Genomic DNA, 22,203 nt, shown 5'->3' with positions numbered 1-22,203 from the left:
CTACGGGCCTTTGCACCTCCCTGCAGCCTCCCGTCAGCGTCACTCCTGAAGCTTTCTGGATATCTGGGTAAGCTTTCGCCACACACTGGCTTTTGCCTTGGAGTTTTCCTTTGCCGAGGAGCTAGGATTTTCCCCAGGGCAAACAGGAAGGCGACTGCGCAGAGCAAAGCAGCAGGTGGGCGAGTTGCCCTGCGGGCGGCAGGTCTCTTCTCGGGAGAGCGCTGCGGAGAAAGCTGAGCCCTCGGGGCCTTACAGACGCTGCGGGTTAACTGAGGCAGGTGACCCTTGGGGGCGAGGGGGGCTCCAGGGGCCAAACCCTGCCCAGGACAAGAAGAGAGGAGGAAGGGGCCAGCCCACACTGCCGGCCACATCAGAGCACCAAGAGAACACCAAGTCTTTATTACAGGAATTCCTATGAAACAGCTCCAAGAAAAAACCCACACATAGGAGAAAAAACAACTAACAAAGCAACACACCAGACGTGGGCTGGGGCTTCCCCGCATGCGCCGGGAGGGTCACGGCCACAGCCCAGAGGCCCCTCCTCTGCCCCCCCCGGGCCCAGGCTGTTCGGAGCTCGGGCTGGCGGCCCAGGGGCTCCTCGGGGGCCACAGGCGGGTCGCAGGGAGCAGCAGAGGGCGGGCGGCCCCGCGCCAGCGCCCTAGGCCCCGCGCGGGTGCCAAACTTGGTCGGGCTCCGCTGCGGCGCTGCGCGTCCCGATCCCCACCCCCACGTCCTCCGGGGCCGCCTCTTCGGAGCGCGCCGGAAAGCTGGGCCACCGAGTGCGCCCGGCCTCGGCGGAAGGAGGTGCGATCGCGCCCGCCAAGTCCTCACTATCTAGGGGCGACTTGCGGCCACCAGGGCCCCGCCGAGGCTTGGCTCCCACTTCCAACCTCCCCACCCCGCGCGGTTGGGCAGGGCTGGTTCTCCACTGCGGGGGCCGCGATGCCTCGTGCCTGCCCAGGCTCCCGGGTTCTCCGGAGGGTCAGCGCGTTCCCGTCTCGAAGTCTGGCCGGAGAGACCGGGCCAGCCACCCTCCCACTGGCAGTGGTCGGTGCCCGGTAAGGCTCGTAGAAACCGGAGTGTGCCTCCTCGGATCATTCACCTTCTTGTTCTAGGCAAGAGACGCCCAGCAAGCCCTTCTGCCCCAGGCGCCCCGCCCCCACCCAGGCTGGCAGCCTCATCCCCCACGCTCCTCAGTCCTGCACTTTCTCAAAGATCACTTCAGAACCTGCTGCTGCTCACCCTTAGTGACAGCAGGACTTCTGCTCAGGGCCCCTACCCCACCCGTGAACCGCGCCCCCCCCCTTCCCCCCGCCTCCCCAGTTCCCATCCAGAATGGTTTTTGTCTCCTGCCACAGTAAAGAATCCTCCTGTCTGACCAGAGTCCTCCAGCTCCCTGGGGCCACCCTCCCCGTCCCTGCTGGGGGCCCATGCAAACCCCAGGGGCAGCCGGAGGGGTGGTCAGTAGATACCTCTCTGCGGTGGCCAGTAACTACTCAGAGGGAGCCTGAGTGATTGCCCAGGGCTCTCCTACCCACGGCTCTGTGCAGGGATGGTACCAAGTGTCAGCAGCCCTGGGGAAACGGCTGGGATGCAGGAAATCATGGGAATCAAGGGCCCAAGGTGCCCAGGAGGGAGCTGAGGATGGGGATGGGGGGGGGTGGGTTGTCGGGCAGTGTCTGCTGCCCAGAAGGAGAGATGGGGAAAGGAGAGAGGCAGGGGCTCTGCCTTCGGGGCTTCACCATCCTGCCCTCTTGGGCACCCCAACCTTTGCCTATTTTCCGGGATTTTTTTAAACAAGGTGGGGGGGGGGGTCAAGTTGATGGTGGTTCCTGCATTTCTGCTCATTGCCCATAGAACAGCCTGGCTACAAAAGGGGCCATGATTGGCTGCTGCCCCTAGGGCCCCAGGTCCTTCCTCCAATCACAGCACAAAACTCCAAAGTTCTAAGTCCCGTGAAAGTGGCAGTGGCAGTGGCAGTGGCTGGGCTGGACTGGGCCGAGAATCACGAGGCCTCAGTACTCAAGCACCATCTGTCCGGCTGCAGCTGGGCCCTTCAGCTGGGGGCCGGTTTTGCTCTCCAGCCGCCTCTGCCAGGTCAGATCTTGTCCGGTGAGGAGGAACTGCTGGCATCTGGTGGGGAAGAGAGATGGATGAAGTGTTTCAGTGGAGCCCAGGGGTCTTTCCTTGTCAGTGGTTCCCGGAGAGAGTTTGGGGCAGAAGATACCAAAGACAGGTGCCCTGTCCTTCCTCCGGGGACTCTATGCCAGCCTTGGAACTCTGCCTCGGGTCATGCCCTGCCCCCCCAAACCCAAGCTCCTACAACAGCGGGAGCAGGGCCTCTGGCAGCTAGAGATAGAGTAGGGGGCTGGGGAAGCGGCTGGATAGGAAAGGCCGAGAGGTGGGGAAGGGGCCAGCCCATTCCGGGACGCAGCTGTAGCTCAGATAAGCTGGACCCAGGGGACCTGGAGGGGCAGAAAACTAAACTGGGGTCAGAATTCAGCGGGCCACACACACCAGGCTGGGAGTTCGGAAGCCTGTACTCGCTCAAACAGCAAGAGGGTAGTGGCAGGAGAGTGGTGTCCCGGAGATGGGGTGAGCAGAGCAGGGGCAGCGAAGAGACCAGCAAGCGTTAACCAGGCCGTGAGAGTTTGCCAGCGCGGAGCTGAAAGGGGTAGGGGAAATGAAACGGGGAGGTCGGAGGAAGGTGTTGTTTGGCTGCCAGTGAGTTCATACCCAGGGCTGGAAAGACAATCCTGGGCACGGTGGGGATGCAGGGTGGATGTGGCGGACTGACTGAGAGGGAGATTCAGATTCTGGAGCCCCCTGCACAGAAGTATTGCTGTTGCTGTAAACGAGCGTGGTGGACTGCCAGAGAGGAGTGAGAAGACTTGGAAGAGAGTCAAAGGTGGACCTCGGGGGAGAGCTGGGGCGGAGGGACCCGGAGGGGCATCAGGAGCAGGAAGCACACAGCAGAGAGGAAGAGAGGAAGACGGCCCAGGAGCCCTGGGCCACAGAAGCAGGGTAGGGGGGCGGGGCATGGCACAAAGATACAGAACCGGAGAAGGACCGGGTCCTGCCGGTGACCTTCCTGGATCAACCTGGGGATGGTGGAGAGGAGACCACTTTTTCACAAGTCGGTCAATGACGGGAAACGATGAAATCTCTTGGCTTTTAAGATGAGGAGGAACAGGATATAGACTTGAGGAAGAAGCTGGAAAAGGAAAAGCTCGAAGACTTGGGGAGAGAAATAAATGATGGCAAGGTCCTGATGTGGGGGTGGCTCTGGACCAGACACGGTTTCCCAGGGAGCAGTGGAAAGGAGACCGAATGGCAGCAGCGGTGGGGCTGTGGGGCCCTTCCCTGGCTGGCCGTTTTGAGCATTCTGGAGCAGTGGAATCGTGGGTGCAGCTCCGTGCATGAGGAAGACTGAGTGTGTCCACATCGTGGGGGGTGTGACAGGCAGTCACCTTGAAGTGATGTGAAGGCCAGCTGGCCAATCTCCCTCCACTACAACTATCCTGAGGGAGGCAAGTATTTCTTCAGTCAAACAGGGTCATACCTGCCACACCGTCAGCTCAAGGAGCCTTGTAGGACAGCGGCTAGGGGAGGAAGCATGGGCAGAGGAGTTGGAACAGGGACAGGTTCCGCTGAGCCCTGGGGAGGTGTTGACATTCCCTGATCCACACCCCCACCCCCCCACCCCCCGCCAACCCCGGGATGCACAGGTTAAGAGGAGGAAAAGCAGCCTGAGGGCCCAGGGCTGCAGCCAGAAACAGAGCTGCCTCCAGAGAGGCTGTTTCTTCATCTGGTTTTGGCCGATCCTACACCACCCAACCCAAGCAGGCAGTGGGAGGGTTCCTTGTGCTCGGCTGTGGTGAGGCCATGTCACTTTTTCTTAAGTGGCCCTCCCACTGTGCAGTGTGTATCCTGGACTGTCTTCTCAATTTGGCTGTAAACTCTCAAGGTCAAAGCTGACTTTCCCCCCCTTCTTCCCAGGATCTGGCACAGGCAGGTGTGATTACTCTGGTGGAAGGAAGGAAGGAAGGCAGGCCAAAGACGAGTTCCATGCAGAAGACCATGTCCCCTCTCACAACAAGGGAAGAAAACCAGGACCTGTGCCATCCAGTTGCCTGAGCCCAACGCCTCCGGAGCCCTGGGAAGACACCTCGAGGAGGCATGGCAGGCCCGGTCTCTGGGAAGCGTGACTCCAGGCCTTACCTCTTACGTCCTTCCCGTAGGGCTTCCTCCATCTTGGGTGCCTCCGGACGCCTTCCCCGGAAGTCTTCATCTGAAAAGCAGAGGGAAGTTGTCTCATCCTCCACCGTGCCGGGTGTCAGGCAGCACTCCTCCAGGCTGGGCAAGGGAACTGACCCAACTCTCTCCATCCCCCTTGTTTGCTGGGGCACAAGCTGACTCTGGGGTGGGGTGGGGGCGGGGGGGATACGTGGGTCTGGTGAGGGCACCAGGGCACAGTGTGGAGTTAGAATACCTAGCTGCTGGCCTGGCTGCATCACTGAGCTCTGAGACCCTGGACAAGTTCTTCTCTCAGCTTCCTCATCTGTAAAATGGGTGCGGAAGTTGCACCCTCCATATGGCCTCTAAGACCCCCCTGGCCCTTGCTTCTGGGTATCTCCTGACCAAAAGGCCCCTCTGCTCTGAGGCCTAAGGATCAGGTTCAGCTATGGGCCTGCTAGCATCTAAGGCAGTGTCTTTTGGGAGGGACTGCATGCATGCTGAAAGGTGTCTGGGCCCAGAGACTAAAACTGCACAGCGCTTGGTTCTCAAAGGTGAGGCCCCTCCACGTGAGTAGGCCTGCCTGCCCCCTCCCACCCCAGGGAAGACTCCCCAGAAACAGCACCTGACACTTTGTGCTCCAGGGAGAGATCTAGGTGGAGATGCGGCCGGGGCCCCCTTCGGGGAGTGGAAGGGAGAGGCGACACGAACCAAGCAGGAGGACCCATTTCCTTGGTCACCTGCCCACCTATCCATGATGTGTCCCCCCCAGGTTGGGCCCACCCATGAAATACCCGGGCCCTCCTCTTGGAGGATCACCCATCACAAGCAACTTAGAGCTCCGGCTTCCCTGCCCTCCTCGCCTCACCACAAGTGTGACCCTCCACGTCGTCCAGCAGATTAGCCGTTGACACCGCAGCTCCCAGCCTGCCAGGCCATTCAGGAAAACGTCTCAGGGGTGGGGGGCACTGCCATCGTCCTCCAGTTGTACCGCCCCCTGCCCCTGGCTGGCTGCCACTGCAAGCCCAGGAGACTCCTCCCCTTCTAGCCTTCTCCCCCAGGGCTCCTCAAAGCCTCCTTTCCTTGGGTGGGGGGGGGGGGAGACTTCCTCACCCAGCTCCCATCTCTGCGGGTGGAGAAGGGGCTTCCTCCCTGTTCCCCACTGGCCGTTTCAGCTTCTAATAGCCTGGGTCCCATGTGACAAGCATGGGTGGGAATCTAGGTTAAAATGTGGAAAACCCTATTTTTCCTCAAGGAACCACTGAAAGCGAGGACGGGGGACAAAGAGGAAAGTGGGGAGGTAGCAAGATCTACAGATCAATTCAACTCAGGAAATCAGGGAGAGGTTCGCTGGTTTCAGTGGAAGAACCAAGTTTTCTCCCAAGAGCAGATTAGCCCGGCCAGAAAGTGGAGCTCTCTCCTTGGGAGCCCACAGAAGGCGGCAGGAGACGCTGGCCTGTCCCCAGGGCCGGTCAAGGTGGTCCAGGCAGGGCGGTGGGCTGGCCTCGGGCGCGCGGAGGAGAGGGTGGCCGCAGAGCCGGTCCCAGCCCCAGGGAGAGCGCAGCCCCGGCAGTCTGGCCAGGGGGTCGACGCCCGCAGCCCCCCAGCGCCAGGCCGGAAAGGATACGACTGGTGCTTGGACAAGTGTTTCCTCTTTGACTTCCTCATCCTGGTCTTCTCGGAGAAGGCCCTGGCCAGCTCAAACAGCTTCCTCCGGGTGGCTGGGGCAGAGAGACCCGTGAGCGGAGAGCCGCAGCCACAGGGCCATCCCGCCTTCCCTCCCCTGGGTGGGAGGGCGACAGGAATTCGGCGGGCGGCGGTGGCTGCAGCGGGCGGGTGGCCGGCATCCCCAAGCAGGGAGGCTGCCCTCCCGGCCCGGCCTGCAGGGGCAGCAAAGGCCACCGAGAGCAGGACCAGGCCCGGGCAGGCAGCCCGAGATCCGGGTATTCCTTCCCCAGCTGTGACAGACACCGATGCGTCTTGGCTGTCTTTCCCGCCGCCTCTCCCGCCCCCTTCACCACCTCCAGAGTCGGTTCTGGGATTTCCATGACTAATCCGAGATTTCCCTGAAATGGAGCCTGGAAGGATGGCAGCCTCATTCACACGTGGTTGGGTGGTGGGGAGGGGAGGAGGGGGTAGGTGCGTCCCGGCCGGCGGACTCTGCGGGGAGAGGTCACCGACCCCTCTGGCCTCCTGCCTGCAGACAGTGGGCTTAACACGGGCCTCCCCACTCATCAGGCCAAGTCCCCTCAAGCCACAAAGAACGTGAACTCTGAAACAGGGACGGGGTGGGGTGGGTGCAGCACATTATTATTTTTCTGCAGACAGCTGGCTCAAGAGGATTTAAAACTTAATTTGTATCCACACTCAGCCGCAGAGAGGGAAGCGAGGCAGGAAGGCTGAGGGAGCCAGCCTGCGATTAAAACGTCACTTTGGTTCACCCAGAGTCAGCTACCTTAAAAACACCCGTGGCTCCTTCCCTCCTACGAGGCCACAGGGCCTGTCTTGGAAGAGATGGGGAGGGGGCCTAGGCAGGACTCACATTTTCCCATGTGTTTTAACTTGTCCCTGAATAAGGCATCTTCAGACACAGCAGGATTGGCGTCACCGGTTCCTGGAAGGGGAAGACACCTCTGAGGTCCGGCTGCAGAGGGAGAGTAGCTGCCCAAGGCCCCGGGGCTGGGGGCCCAGGGGAAGCAGGTCAGGGCTGTCCCCATAGGACAGGGGACGGCCCCAACCCTTCCATTTGAGGAGAAAGGCAAAAATCAGGCTTCTTCCCTAACCAAGAGGGAGCTTTAAGAAAGGAGGACACTAGGGGCACCTGGGTGTCTCGGTAGGTTCAGCCTCCAACTTTGATTCAGATTATGATTTCACAGTTCGTAAGTTCGAGCCCCGTGTCAGGTCTGTGCTGACAGCTCAGAGCCGGGAGGCTGCTTCAGATTCTGTGTCTCCCTCTCTCTCTGCCCCTCTCCCGCTCATGTTCTGTCTCTCTTTCTCAAAAATAAACATAAGAAAAAAAAAAAAGAAAAAGGAAGGAGGGGTGCCTGGGTGGCTCAGTCAGTTAAACAACCGACTTCGGCTCAGGCATGATCTCGCGGTTCGTGAGTTCGACCGCGTCGGGCTCTGTGCTGACAGCTCAGAGCCTGGAGCCTGCTTTCGATTCTGTGTCTCCCTCTCTGTGCCCCCCACCCTGCTTGCACTCTCTCTCTCTCTCCTTCAAAAATAAATAAACATTTAAAAAATTTTTTAATAAAATAAAAAAAAAGAAAGAAAGGAGGACACTAGGGGTTTGAGGAGGACTTCTTTCTCTGCCAAGCTCTGCTTTGCTTTTTTGTGTAAAAGGCAAGACAGTGGTATGTCCTGTGTGCGTGGCTCACACACTCTTCCAACCATCCGCTGCTCTGACCAACTCCGTGTTCCGCAAAGCCACGCTGGTAGCTTGAAACCAGTATGGTGGGAGTGTTTACATCATGGAAGTCACCAGACGCTAAGCACCTGCACCCTGCACCCTGATCTGGCTGTTAGATACCCACCAGCACACAGAGGCTGGCCTGCAGCCCGACCCAGTGAGAGGGTTAATAAGGGAATGGAGACGAGGCGTGGGCACAGAGCAGACATTTGTCCGTGCCGATTCCCTTCTCCTTCCTGCCTGGGTCAGCTCCTCCATTAACTCCCTCCAGACATGGAGTTCCTGACTCCTTAGACAATGAGTAGGAATGAGAATAGGGCCAGTTCCCAAGTCAAAACCCAGTTGGCCACCTAGAGTCTCCCCGATCACTCAGCACCCACTTGCATCCCTCGCTGCCCTTCTAAAGCCCCTGCTCTCCACCCTGCAACTCAGCTAATCCCGAGTCACCTTGCCTGCTAAGTCCCCTGTGAGTCATTATGATCCATCCCAGCAGCCCTGGTGTGTCTAGTTAATTCAGGATCAAGGACAAGAGACTGTCGTTAAGACACCAGATGCACATCTGGTGGGGCCTAAGCTCCAAGCCTGTTGCTTATGAATCAGTTCCACAGGATTTTCTTTCTCTGAGCTGGGATCAGCTGAGGTCCCATCCTCTGCCCTACCACCCCACTCCACGGCGTGACGTGAGGTGTGCTTTGGGCAAAAGCCGCTGCTGCTTCTTCCTCTGAGGTGGGCAGCCTACGTACGCAAGGAGGAACTGACTGGCTAGGGGCCCCGACGCACACACAGGGACATGTGGGCAGGGTCCAGATGTCAAGTACGGAATCTAGGCCTCCTAGACCTCTCTGTTCCCATGTTCCCAGCTCCAGCCCGACGCTTATTCGTGCATCCCAACAGCCTGCTGTCCCTTCCTGGCCCACCTCCAGCGGGTTAGGGCTCCTGGAGGGGCCTGCCCCTCTTTGAGGCAGTTCTTGCTTCTTACCACCTTGCACATGAAACTCAAAGTTCTCTTCTTGCAACACTAGGGCAGGGCCTGGCTACGACGGGGATTCCCCCAGCGACTGAATGAATAAACCCTTCCCTGCCCTTCTCACCATGAGCATTTGCTATAATCAGTGTGTCCTCAGCTTTGCTGGTTGGTTCTACCCATTTTGGGGATGTTTCTCCTGCATTCCCCAGGGCAGAGATCAAGCCTTAGAAGTCTTTGAGTCCTTCCTGAGCCCACCCACCACGGGACATATGTGATGTGGTATGTCCCCTTCTTGGCCATGCTCCAGGCACTTTCTGAGCTCAGCCAGCCTGTTAGCCAATCCCAGGGGGGGCTCCAGCAGCCACTGGATTGGTAAGAGTCCAGGCCTGCTAAGTGGAGGGCCATGTCACTCACAGTTCTGACGCCACAGTGCGGTGGTGGGGTCAGAACCCTCCCCTCCAGCCTGTTTCCTCACCCTACCTCTAAACTCCAAACATGCAAAGCACAGCTGGGGTGTGAGCCTCTATGCCCTCTGGGCCTCTCTCCTAGGAAGGCAAGGTTACCTGGGGCAGGAGAGGGAAAGCCAAAGTCATTTCCCACAGCCACGCTGTTGCTGCTGCTGCTGCTGTTGGATTTGGATTTCTGGGACTCGTATTTCAAACGATCTGGAAAAGGACCACATTCCTGTCAGGACAGTTAGCTCTCTCCCAGGGGCACCCTGGGCTGAGACACAGGAGGTCGTTGGCGGCTAAGGCCCCAGATCTCACATGACACACAAAATATGTGCGCACACAGTCAACCGGCTCTCAAAGAACCAGCCGTACCATAGAAACTACTGCCCTGACAAGCGCGTGGAATGTTAGAACATCAGAATTAGAAGGACGCTGAGAGATCATGTAGTCCAACCCTTCATTTAAAAGGAAAGGCCCTGGGGCGCCGGGGTGGCTCAGTGGGCTAAGAGACTCTGGATTTCAGCTCAGGTCATGATCTCACGGTTCATGGGATACAGCCCCGCGTCAGGCTCTACAGCTGACAGCATGGAGCCTGCTTGGGATTCTCTCTCTCCCCCCCTCTCTCTGCTCCTCCCCCGCTTGTTCTCTCTCTCTCTCTCAAAATAAATAAACTTTAAAAAAATAAAGTAAATAAAATAAAGTAAAATAAAATAAAATAAAATGCCAGGCCCTGAGACCCCAGCACCTGTGCTGCAGGTCTGGAATCAACCTTCTCTCTGCACACCTTACTCCTCCCCAACCACACACTGTCAGTCACACACACACACACACACACGCACACACACACACACACCCTCACTAGACAGGCCTCCCACAGGCCTCTCACCGCACCCCACCACAAACACAATCCCACCCTGAAGGGAAAGGCAGCCAGACTGGGAACTACAGTCCCCAGCCAGAGATAACCCAAACTGCCAAAACACTTGAGAGGCCCCGCTCTGATGTCCTCTGCTCAGAGAGCCCCTATGGACCCGGCTCCAGGCCACGGCCAGTGCCTGGCACAGGGGCACAGAGAGGGCCTAAGAAGGCACATCCCTCTTGCTCTGAGTCCCAGGGGAGGGAGAAGAGTTGGCCGCTGACCCGTGTCCCTGTTGGCAGAATCCCAGAATCCCGGGGGGGCTAACTTGGTGGGGTCGTGTATCAACAGGACAGAAGCCACCTTGGCCTCCAGCTCAGTGCCTCATCTGAGCCCCAAGGCTAAAGCCAACTCCACCCCCCTTCCCCACCACAGAAGTGACCGTGGCACCACGCCCGGTGCACCACCTCTCTCCAGGGCCAGGAGGAAGTCCCGGTTGCGCTGCAGCTCCTTCATGAACTCCTCGTTCTGCAGGAAGAGCGCGATCCTCTCGTCCTCCAGGTACTGCTTCCAGCGGTTCTCCTGGTCCCGGGACCCGGGCCCAGCCACGGGGGGCAGGCCTCTCTCTCCGCTCGTGGGCTTGGAGCCCCCAGTGTTACCCTGACGGGGGAGCAAGCACACCGAATGGCTTCTCGCAAGGGCACGTGCCGCACAGACATCCACGCACATCTGGGTGCACACGTGCTCTTTCCCAGGAGCCTCCAGCCGCACCCTGGGGCCTGCACCTGCTACTGAGCTCTAGGGGTCAGCCAAAATCCAACTTAGCAGGCCAGAGGCCTCTCTGCGGGGAAAGTGGCTAGGTCTTAAAAACTATTTTTCCTCCCCCATGGACCACCCCATCCCTCATCAGTCCCGAGGGATCAGTCCTGAAAAGTGATCTGCAAACTGCTCAATAGCTTGGCTAGCTCCACATGGATTCCCAAACTCCCAACTCCCCCTGTCCTACCTGTCCCAGGGCGAGGCCCCCTTCTGCAGGGCCCCTCGGGCCATGCCAACGTCAGGGGCAGGAGCTGCCCCTGGCCGTTTCCCACGGGAGGGAGGGAAGGTGCTCTGCCCTTCCACGGCCAGTTGCCCCCAGGCCCACCTCCCTCCAGCCTGAGCTGATGGCTGCAGCCACGGACTCCTCAGGGCTGTCACCTTTCGTGGGTGGAATAGGAAACCTGCAGGCCCAGACAGGAAATGAGGCTTTGGGCTCAGCGTTTTTTCCTTGTGAACCCAAGGCAACAGAAGTAGCTCACCCGGGCTTAAACATCAGGAAGTGAAAACGGCTGGCACAAGCCATGGGCAAGCGGAGGTGTGGCACAGGCAGCTAGGGGCTTCCCCCGTTACCTGAATGCTGTCCAGCTGCTGGGGCAGGATGCGGAGAAAGTCATCCGGGAGGTTGCCCAGCAGTGGTGGGTTCCAGTTACGATAGCGCCTCTGGCTCGAAGCAGGTCCGGAGCTCAGCACATCGATGCTGGAGGATGAGAGGGAACAATGAGGAGGGAACGGTCAGGCCCAAACACGGGGGTCCCGGCCCATCACACCGGGAAGCTGCTCAGAATGGTGTTTCTGCTCTGAAGCCTCCCGAGGCCTCCACTGCCTCCAGAACGAAGGCTGAGGGCTCCAGCTCATTTTCCCAATCAGGCCTCTGCTAACCTCAGTCTCTGGCCCCAGGGCCTAGCCTTCTCGTGCTCCAGACAGTCCCTGCTCTCCAGCCACCCTGTGCCCTCAAGATCTCCAGGCCTAGAGCACTCTGTGTTCACGGCGCTCAAGTTGCGTGTCATGGATTCACAGGTAGATGTTTACGAATGTCCTCTAAACACAGCGGCATTTCCCTAGCACCCAGGACAGTGTGCCCTCACGGCTGCTGAGAACAGGTGTGCTCCCAGTGACCAGACACATAAACCACCAAGCCCAGTCCACCCGAATGTTGGTTTGCCGGCGGGGGGGGGGGGGGCATGGGGACGGCAGGACCCCTACAGAGTAGAGCAGATCCAGGCTCCAGTTCTGGCTCAGTCACAGCCAGCAGGACGGTCCTGGCCAAGACCTTGCTCCCCTCTGGGACTCAGCTTCCTCATGGAAAAACTGCCTCCCTGCCCAAGCATACAGGAGCCCCTCATGAGGCTCTGAGGCTATGTCTTGAACAGAGTTCTGAAAAGGCACATTGAAGGTGGGAATGGAAAGTTTCTCGTTCCAAGGGGTGCTCAGGAGCGGCTCCTCATTCGCAAGGTGCCTGGCAGGAGGTCCGAGGGCCAAGGCAGAGGCCAACGGTGGAGGGGAGGGTGTGTGCAGGCAGAGAAGGGGGGCCATGGGCCCCCCCTGACCCCCAGCCTTCTGCCCTGCCATCCCGGGCCTGAGGGCAGCCTGGGGCCCGGCCAGGAGCTCCCCACAGCTCCTCGGCAGCCTGCAGCGTGGCAACCGCAGGACACGTGTTCTGCTGAATCAGGGAAATGACACACACAGAAGGCAGCGGGGGGGTGGCGGCCGCTCTCGCCTGGCTTTGATTTGTCTCCAGCTCCAGGAATCCCGCCCGCCCCCTCACTAGAGGGGAGCTTTTCCGGGCTGCCGCTGACTGTGGAAATAACTTCCTTTCCTTTTCTATTTTGGGCGGGTGGCCTGGCAGGACGAGGGGGGGTGCGGGGGCGGCAGCAGAGGATAACAAGCTGCTAAGTGCGCGGTGGGAGCCAAGGAAACCAGCACGCTGTCCACCCTCTCGTGTACAGGTGAGGGACTGCTCCAGAAGAGCACACATCGCCACCCGGGACTCTGAGTCCTAGGCGGATCTCTCTCCACATCACTCTGCCGCCTGTCACTGTTGGAGGCTTCATTTCTCCCAAGGGCCCGAGGCAGAGGAGAGGATGTCTCTTGGGGACTCGCAGACCCCCCGGGGTTGGTCCCAGCACAGCGAATTCCTCTCCAGCATCTTCCCCTAGGACACAGGTACCCACCCCAACTCAACCACACCCAGAGCCACCCAGGCAAGGGCAGAGAGAGACTCCCAGAATTGCATTGGGACCCCTCTGGCCATTAGTTACTGAGACCAAGAGGCGAGGGGGGACAGGAGCCGGAGGCCCCCTCCTCAGCCCCATTTCCCTGACTGCTGGGCCCGTGGTCCCAAGGAAGGACGTGCCCAGTCCCTCCCCAGCCCTTGCCCTGGCACCAGCAGAGATGAGGTCAGCCACAGCTGCGAGAGCCAGGGGCGGGGGGGGGGGGGGGGGGCCTGAGCCCAGGCAACTCCATTGTGGTCGGAAAGGAATGTCAGAAATGAGCTGAGAGGCAAATAAAAAACTTCTAAGGCTGTAATTTCAATGGAAAAACAGCAGGTGGCCAGTGCGGAGGGGTGCCTTTGGGTTTGAGAGACCTCTTTCATCCCTCAGATAGAGGGAAGGGCAAGCTGGGGGAGGGGAAGGAGAGAGAAGGCTGGGAGGCTCTCCTGGCCCCTAGGCCCCAAAACTAACACTGCACACCCATCAGACCCGCAGGTTTACCCATGGAACATCACACTCGAGGAAGATTTCAGACATAAACCTCCCAGGCAGGAATTTTGGTAAACACTGGACACCGAGGCCCAGATGGATCCAGGCCCTGTCCAGGGACACACAGATGGGGCCAGTGAAATCTGGGCCTAGGGGTCCTGACTTTCCGGGCACTTACCCCTCGGATCACCCTGCCTCTCTGTGTCTCAGCAAGGCAAGCTCCCAAACCCTGCCGCCCTGGCTGCAGTCCCTCAGGGACCTCCTGCTATTCCTCCCCCAAACCCCTTCCTGGCAGCCAGACGGAGATTGTTAAAACACTAACCTGATCCTGTCACTCTCCAGCTTAAACCTGCTGGCTGCAGGATAAGGCCAAAGCTCCTCAGAGGACCCAGAGGCTCCCCATGACCTCCAGCCTTCAAGGCCATTCCACATTTCCCGGAGTTCCCCGGACTCCTGAAGCTCCTGGATGGCCCCCTTTCCTGCCTCCTGGCTTTTGCACATGCTGCTTCCATTGCCTGAAATGCCCTCCTGTCCTCTACCTCTCCAGGACACAGCTCAGACATGAGTTCCTCTAGGCAGGCTTTCTTGCCCCAGCCCTGTACCTCCCCCAGACTCCGATCTCCTTGGGGGTCAAGGCAATGCTATATTCATCTCAGCGTCACACACATGGTTCAGCACCTGCATGTTGCAGGTGACTCAATAAATGCTGGAAATGAATGTTCTAGGCCTGGAGATGGCCTAGGGGCATATCTGGGCTATCCTGGGACAAAGGGGCACACGCTCAGAGCCTGGCCCCGCTTCTTCTGAACACTGGCCCCTGAGAGAAGCCTCACCACTGGTCTCAGTGTTCCACATTAGAGCTCAGAGGCCAGTGGTACAGCCAGGGATGGGAGGGAGCAGGAAACCACAGAGTAGGTGATTCACCTGGGATGCTAAGTGCTCCACGCACGGTATCTCTTTTAGTCCTCACAGCAGTGCCGAGGCCGGGATTAGTAGTCCCACTCCACATGTGAGGGGAGCAAAGCTCAGAGAGGTTAAGTAGTGAGCCAAAGCCCACAAAGCAGAAGCACCTAAAGTATCAGAAGTTGGGCAGCTGAAAGACAGGGGTGGGAGAGCACTTTCCTTTTTTCTGACTGCACAACTCAAGTTCTCTTCCCTGTATCCTTCCCAGGCCAAGCGAAGCCTTCATTTCCAGGTCAGGACCCTGAATCTCAGGCCTCTGGAGCCTTGGTCTAGTGCTGAGGTCATCCTGCCCCCAACAGTGGCTTCAATCACTGAGCTGCACCGCCCCTGCCCGCAGCCCTACTGCACCCACAGCAGCTGAACACCCGGACAAAGGAGAGAAGAAGGATGTGGCTGGGGTCCCCCTGGGTTCATGCTGGGATCCCATCTCTTACAGCCTCAGTTTTCACTTCTGAAAAACAGGCAGAACCACTTTGCCTGACAGAAACTGCACCTTTTGGGGCGCCTGGGTGGCGCAGTCGGTTAAGCGTCCGACTTCAGCCAGGTCACGATCTCGCGGTCCGTGAGTTCGAGCCCCGCGTCAGGCTCTGGGCTGATGGCTCAGAGCCTGGAGCCTGTTTCCGATTCTGTGTCTCCCTCTCTCTCTGCCCCTCCCCCGTTCATGCTCTGTCTCTCTCTGTCCCAAAAAAATAAACGTTGAAAAAAAAAAAATAAAAAAATAAATAAATAAAAAAAAAAAAGAAACTGCACCTTTTGCAAAAGCATCTCGGCATATTTTAAAAAAAGAAAGAAAAGTCGAAGGAAAACTATTTAGCCCTGGGTTCCATGACCTGTGCCAGGCTGCCAGTCCTGCCGAGGCCTCACCCAGACCAACCCACTCACTCCCTGCCTCTCCCCCGCCCCACACTGCAGCCTCCTGGTACCCCCTGCAATCAAGGAAGGACCCAGCTCTGCTCCTGCCCCTGACGCAAAACATTGTCCCCTCTGCCCTGTAAACTTCTAGGCCTCCGTCAGCTCCTCTGAGCTGCAACCGCAGAGAATGTTCTCATAAAGGGAGGCAACAGACAGCAGCAAGGACATTGCTTGTGGAGTCAGAACCAAATCAAAGCTCAGCTCTGTAGTCTTGAGCAAGTTACGAAACCTCTCTTAGGCTTCGCTTCCTCCCCTGTGAAATGAGGATGACAGTGCCTGCCTCCTAAGCGGTGAACGTACAAAGCCTCACCGGTTTCCGGCACTTAGTAAACGGTAGCTGCTGTTACTCTCCACATGGGTGTGACAGAGTTCACTACTGCCATCTGAGGCTCCCAAGATCCCCAGAAGGAACGATCCACTGGAAAAGTCCCCTGTCCCATCATGTGTCCCCACTCCTCAGCACCCCGCCCTGAGCCATTCTAAGGAAATGAAACTCCCGGACACAGAGGCACCTGGGCTCCACCCAGCAGCCCCCCTACAGACACGAGGCACAGAAAAACAAGCACCCGAGAGACCGCGGGACCCCGCTGGCAACGAGCTTCCTGTTAAACTTCGAAATTACAGAGTCCCTCACCTGCCAGAAGTCTCCAAGGACCCAGCAGTCCATTCCTCGGTCTCCAGTTACCAGACTATCCCAGAAAAAGACTTAACTGGCTCCCATTGCCTGAAAATCCCCACGACATGCCTAGGCCAGGGATAGCCAATAGATCTCCATTCCATCAGTCACTGAGGACTCTGGAGTGCTGTGTTGGAGAGCATTCTGAAGCTCTGTCTCAACGGAACAGGAAAGAGCACAGCGATCAATTAGTAATGTTTGCCGACGGCTCAGGAGGGGAAGCGTCAGTACATGTTTCTCCCACGTGCATCAGCCTTGACTGTAAGATCCCAGAGAGCAGGGCTGAGCCTTATTTAACATCGTGTCCCCAGTCACCTTCAGCACAGCACCTAGCCTAGAGTATGAATTTAGTGAATATTTGCTCTTTCGATCCTTACGGCACGAAAGTTCTCCTTGGTATCTAGCTAAAGTGTCTCTTGCTGCTGTAGAAGCCTGTTCTTGGTGGAATAATATACTGAGGGGTCCAGCCAAGTTTCCCACTGTGTTTGTTTCTCAAGCCCAACCCCTGATCCCTTGCCCCACTGCCCTGAGCCCGGAGAGGAGATGGATTCTCACCGGGGAGGCGGGGTGGGGGGGGAGCCGGGTAAGGCCTGTCGAACATGTGCATGTGGTAGGCTGGGGAGTATACAGGCGGGGGTTCTTCATCGGAGCTATCAGGTTCCAAAGTCCTCTCCAAGATCTATATCAGACACAATAAAAAAAAAAATGTTAACAATCCTTCCCTGAATTTACATAACATTCAGACAAAATCACAAGTGTGGGCAAGGATGCATAGTAAGGGAACGCTGTGTTGCTGGTGGGGGTGTCAAGGGACACGGCCGCCACTCTGCTAAACTGTTTGGGCTTCTGTAAAGCTAAACGCATGGCCGCCTCTGACCCTACAGTTCCAACATACTCAATGGGCATGAAAGCACGTCCCCGAAAGAATGTTCAGAGCAGCATTACCCATCCAAGCAAGGTTTAAAACAGGCGAAACAAATCACAGTGCTAGAAGTCAGAGCAATATGACCTCTGCGGGGGGTGGAGAAGACTGCGAAGACACCCGGATTCCAGGCTTTGCTGATGTTTCTTGACCCGGGTGCTGGGGAAACTTCATCGAGCCACACGGCCACATGTACCCTTCGGTATGTGTGTTCCTTCTGATAAGTAACTTTAACGTCATTCATGCTCTCAGACTGCCTCTACCTCAATTAGCTCACCTTAACCTCAAACGACTTGGCAAGGTACGATAAGGATTGTTACTCCCATTTTACAGATAAGGAACTTGAGACCCAGGTTGACTAAGTGACATGGCAAAGCCATGTGTTATTTTCAGAACTGAGTTTTCAACTTGGACATGGCGTCCACAGCAAAGACCTGTCTGTCAGGCACAATGCCTACACCCTGGTTGGGTTCTCAGGGGGACAGTGGCAAGGGGAGAGACCCAGGTCTCAGGGAGACCTGAGAGACCCAGAATGTCTCTCCCTCCTGGACTCCTCTCTTCATCCAGAAGCCAGAAAGAGGGGCAGGGAAGAGCCAAGGGCTGGGCCAGACCCAGGGCTCCTGCGCCGTGGACTGACCTAGATCCTTCCCCAGAGATCCACAGGGGAGTCCGGGGCAGGAGGCGACCATCAACCAGGAGATCCCAGGTCAAACCAACCCCAGCTGACCTACACCTTAGCTTCCCGTCCTCTGCTCCCCACTTCTGTTTCCATCTCCTCCAAGACCAAGGAACGTGGGAAGGGCTCAGAGGCTGTCAATGGGCCTGAGGCCCCAGGCCCTGCCTTTTAACCCCGAGTGAGTTTGCAGAAGTCACGCTAAACTGTTTCTGCGAGCCGAGGCGGGGCCAGGCTGCACTACCCCCTCTCTGCCCTGAGCCCACCCATGCCCAGGCGCCCAGGGTCTTGCAGGGACACCCTGGCAGGTGAGTGAGCACACACACGAGTGCATACACACTCACACACGCACTGCCACACTTTGTGCATGCACAGCCAGCCCGACCCAAGGAGGCCTCCCGCCCTGGAATGCACTAACGTTCTTTCCTTTGAGGCGGAAAGTATTTAAACAGATGCTTTTGCAGAAAAAGAAGAATGTAGCTGCTTTGTGGGCCACTGCTCTGCTTACCCCAAATTTCCACAAGAAGCAAAAAGAGAGGGAGAGAACACTGCAAGCTCCAGTCCAGTTCACTGGGGAGCCCCTGGTGCCTGGCACAGGACAGGGGCTCAGCAACTACCAGGTGCCCCCAGAGAACGTGTTGCTCCTGACCCCCAGCCCGTTCTTCAGACCCTGCTGCTCTGAGGGCCAGGGTTCCAGACCGGGGCCTTGAGGCCAGCTTCTCACTCAGCGGCTGGCCGACCTGGCCCACTGAGGCTGGTGTGAAGGAGATGGGGGAGGAGGGGAGAGCTGGGAAGGAACTCTTCCCAGAAGGAAGCTGCTTGGGGTTTCCTAGACTGTGGCCTGCAGCGGCCGGCCTCCAGACTCAGGGAGAGCAGGACTCGGGGGCTGCACCAGGAGGCCCCCTCCCCTGGCAGCCACTCCGTTCCTCAGCACAGCCTCCTGGGGCCGCAAGAACCAGACGTTCATCAGAGGCTCCTGGAGCAGAATGAGGAAACGCCAAGGAGGCAGGCAGTGGGCCAGGCACGCTCCAGAAAGGCTGATCCGGAGTCTCCAGGGAGAGTAACCCCAGCCATGTTTCTGGCCTCCCTCTGCCGCTCTCCCTGCAACCCCACCAGCCACAACGAGGTTGTTTTTCTGGCTCTAAAGGTGCTGAAGTTTTCGGCTCTGTGGCCTCTTGGCTTAACTCCGTGTGGGTGACAGATGCCTGCCAGGTGCTCTCGGGGCTGGGGGCTGGGCCATTTGTCTGACAGGAGATATGTTTCTGTAGCAAGGATCCCCCTCGGGCAGCCCACCATCCACCAGTCAGCCATTATTGTCATTCCAGCTGCTGCTCATAAATTTTCTGAAGCACTTTCCGCTGGCTCAGGAACTGCCTGCCGACGGGCCAGGCAGAGCTCCAAAGGTGGGGGCTTGGGGACACAGCCAAGGCGGGGTGCTGAGAAGGGGCTCAGTTTGGAAAGCAAGGGTCTCAGAAAAACAGAAGCTCGCACAGTACAGGCCTAACTAGGGGATGGTGAAGCCCCACAAAGGTTCACAGCCCTGTGGGTGCCATGGACAAAGGAGGAAAGATTATTCTCCCCTACCTGCCAGACTGCAGGATAAATGAGACTGTGGAAGGGGTCAAGTATGCAGAATACTTTTCCTTCCTGCTCACACTTAAAGGATGTATTTGCAAACACACGCCCACGCCTACACACACACGCACACACGCACACCCCTCCTTTCTACAAAGACCATCTGGGTTTTCTAAGACTCCTTCCCCTGGCTAATCCAGGCAGGTCAAGAGTGGTCTCCTCAGGAAAGAGACTAAAGAAAGCTGTGCAAAGACAGCAGCAACATTTATTCACTCAACAAACATTCCTTGGGTGCCTGCTATGTGCCAGGATCGTGCTGGGTGTTGCAGGTGACACGGGCGTGAGTCAGATGCACTGCCACAGAGCTTCTCCCTGCCTGGAGACAGAAATCCCAGGCAGCACCCACTAAGGGAGGGCAGGTGGGCATCTCCCTGCAGGGCTGTGTTGACATTGAGATGGAGTCTGAGGCCAGAGCCGGGTCTAGGTTTTCTCTGTGAAAGAGGGTAATAATAATGCCACCTCACAAAGCGTATGAGGGCTGAAAGGACCGATACATCTAAAACATGTAGGGTGGTGCCTGGCACAGGCTGGGACTCCATGAAGAGCAGAGTTAAATCCCACCTGCTCAGTCTTGCCCATGGCCACATGTCCCAGATGTCCCTGCAGGTGGTGACCTGTGTGCCCCTTCTGCACCCAGCACTGCAGGTCCTGCAGAGACTGAGGGGCCAAACATTTACTGGACTCTGGATGCGGCCGGCTGGGCCCTGATGCAGCAGGGTGGCCCTTTCTCCCCCAGTGACCTCCCTGAGGAAGGAGGGAAACCGCTCGGGCACTGCTTGCTCCCGCCTCCGGCATGGCTTGGCCAGAGGAAGTTAGTAAGTCTGAGGTCACTCCTCTTCCACGGTTCCCTGTGCTCTAAGATACAGCCCCTGCTCGCTCTCAACCACCAGGCCTCCTCGAGCTGCCGGTCTCTGCTCATTCCAGGGTCCTGACAGATGGTCCCACGGCCAGCTCCCTAGTGACTCGTGCTCTGTTTCACCTCTTAACCTTTGCACGAGTGGTTCCCTCTGCCTGCACACCCTTTCCCTTGCTCCGTACTCTTTCTTCGGGCCTCAGCTTAGCCCTCCCTTCTCTGGGAAGCCATGCCGGAAGCCTCTCCTGCTTCCATTTCTCCCATCATAGCATTTACCACTGGAGGCTGTCATTGCCTGATTCTTGTGAGCTCTGTGCAGGCCGAAACTTGGTCTGACTTGGCCAAGGTGGACACCCCAGAGGTTCAAAAGGAGCCTTTCTAGAAAAATACAGGCTAGAGGGTCCCAGCCTGGAATTGCATTTCAGTATGTTGGGGTAGGGCCCAAGTGTCTGCATTTTTAACAAGCTCCTCGATTCTGATGACCCCTGAGTTGGCACGTACAGTGCGTGGCACACCACTGAGTAGGTGTTCAATGTTTGTTGAATGACTGCATGATTTCTGCCCATAAAAGGCCACTGGCTGACTTGGGTATGGTGTTCCTAGGAGAAACCCGCTACCCGCGAGTTAGAACTCATCCAGGGGAAACAACCCAAGTCCTCTGTGAGGTTCAAACAGCGCTGGAGCTCCAGGCGAATGATCGGGGCCGCGCCCCTACCTCCGGGGGGATGCTGTCCTCCGAGTCGGAGCTGTCCTCGTAGACGCTGCCGCCACCGCACTCCAGGTTCATCTGCAGCAGCTGGTCGATGGTGGCGTCCACGGCGCCGCTGTTGGCGCGCAGCACGCACTCGATGATGTCGTAATCCATGTTGGGGAACATGGTCTTGAAGTCGTCCATGGCCTGGTTGAACTCGAGGCGGCGCACCTGGCGGGCGGGCCGGCTGTTGTTTGAGCTCCTGCGAGGCGGGCGCGCCGCCCCCGGTCCCGGCCCCGCGCGCCCCGGCAGAGCCGCCGCCCCCGCCGCCGCTGCTGCTCGGCGGAAACAGGCTGGTCATTTTGCCGAGCCGCTGGGGGAAATGTTGGCGGCCGGCGCCGAGCCCCTGCCCCCGGGTCCCTGCGCCGTGGCCGCTTGCTCGGCGGGCTCGGGAGGCTCCTTCCCGTGGCTCCCGCTCCCCTGGGCGGCCTGGGCGGGGCGGGGCGCGCGGGGTCCCCGGGTCAGGAGGCTAGGGCGCGGGGCCACACGGCGGCCCTCGGGGAGCGGCCCTCGCGGGGCGGCGGCATCCGGGCCGGGCAGCTGGTCATCCACACCCCCGGGGCATCCTGGAGCCGGCTCCACCGACGGTCCCACCTGAAACCGAAGGAGGAGGAGTCAGGAGCTGAATGGCAAGGGAACGGGGGTGCTCCTGCCTCGCCCGCGGGAGAACCACTTCTTTGTGCTTTCTCTCCAGCTGCAATAATTAAATAGCCACCGTTCTGTACTGACGCAGGATTGCTACCTGTTAGCCACGGCTAACTCTGGGCCAGGCACCATGGGTTCTGCGTGGGTCGACGCAGGACACCACTGTGAGGTAGGCCCTAGCATCCTCATTTCGCAGGTAGGAAAACTGAGGCATAGATGCTGAGGAAGTGGAGTTAGGATTTGAACCCAGGACTGTGGCTGCTGGTTTCAATCACTACTCCTACTGCCAAGGAGCCCTGAGGACCTGAGGGCAGGAGGGGCCTGTACAGGTCCATCCTGACCCTCCGGTCTCCGACCCACCCAGTCTCTGCTTCTCACATCAGGGTCCCAACTTGATCCCAACACCATGGCCTCCAGTTTGTGGAGAGTGCCATTATATCTGCGACAGAAAACTGTCCTACCCACTCACCACCAAGCATGTAAATCACTGCGAAGGTCACAGTTTTGTTAGTGCAGTCAACTGAGAGGTGAGTACATCTAAAAACATCAAATTCTGGGGCGCCTGGGTGGCGCAGTCGGTTAAGCGTCCGACTTCAGCCAGGTCACGATCTCGCGGTCCGTGAGTTCGAGCCCCGCGTCAGGCTCTGGGCTGATGGCTCGGAGCCTGGAGCCTGTTTCCGATTCTGTGTCTCCCTCTCTCTCTGCCCCTCGCCCGTTCATGCTCTGTCTCTCTCT

At 58.3% G+C, this 22,203-nt stretch overlaps 1 protein-coding gene across 1 annotated transcript; it reads right to left on the bottom strand.

Annotated features, from left to right (window-relative positions):
* Window positions 1-359: 359 nt before the first annotated feature.
* On the bottom strand, window positions 360-21,186 carry CUEDC1 (CUE domain containing 1). The gene is given in 12 exon segments (XM_030295629.1): window positions 360-2,133; window positions 4,222-4,291; window positions 5,105-5,163; window positions 5,864-5,957; window positions 6,779-6,850; window positions 9,176-9,277; window positions 10,388-10,580; window positions 11,310-11,436; window positions 16,545-16,569; window positions 16,572-16,668; window positions 20,788-21,018; window positions 21,020-21,186. Coding segments are annotated over 12 exon segments (1,293 nt in total). The 5' UTR covers window positions 21,125-21,186; the 3' UTR covers window positions 360-2,015.
* Between the last annotated feature and the right edge of the window lie 1,017 nt (window positions 21,187-22,203).

This window comes from Lynx canadensis, chromosome E1 (genome assembly GCF_007474595.2).
Source record: "Lynx canadensis isolate LIC74 chromosome E1, mLynCan4.pri.v2, whole genome shotgun sequence".
Classification (NCBI taxonomy): Eukaryota; Metazoa; Chordata; class Mammalia; order Carnivora; family Felidae; genus Lynx; species Lynx canadensis.
This window is presented reverse-complemented; position numbering and strand designations above follow the sequence as displayed.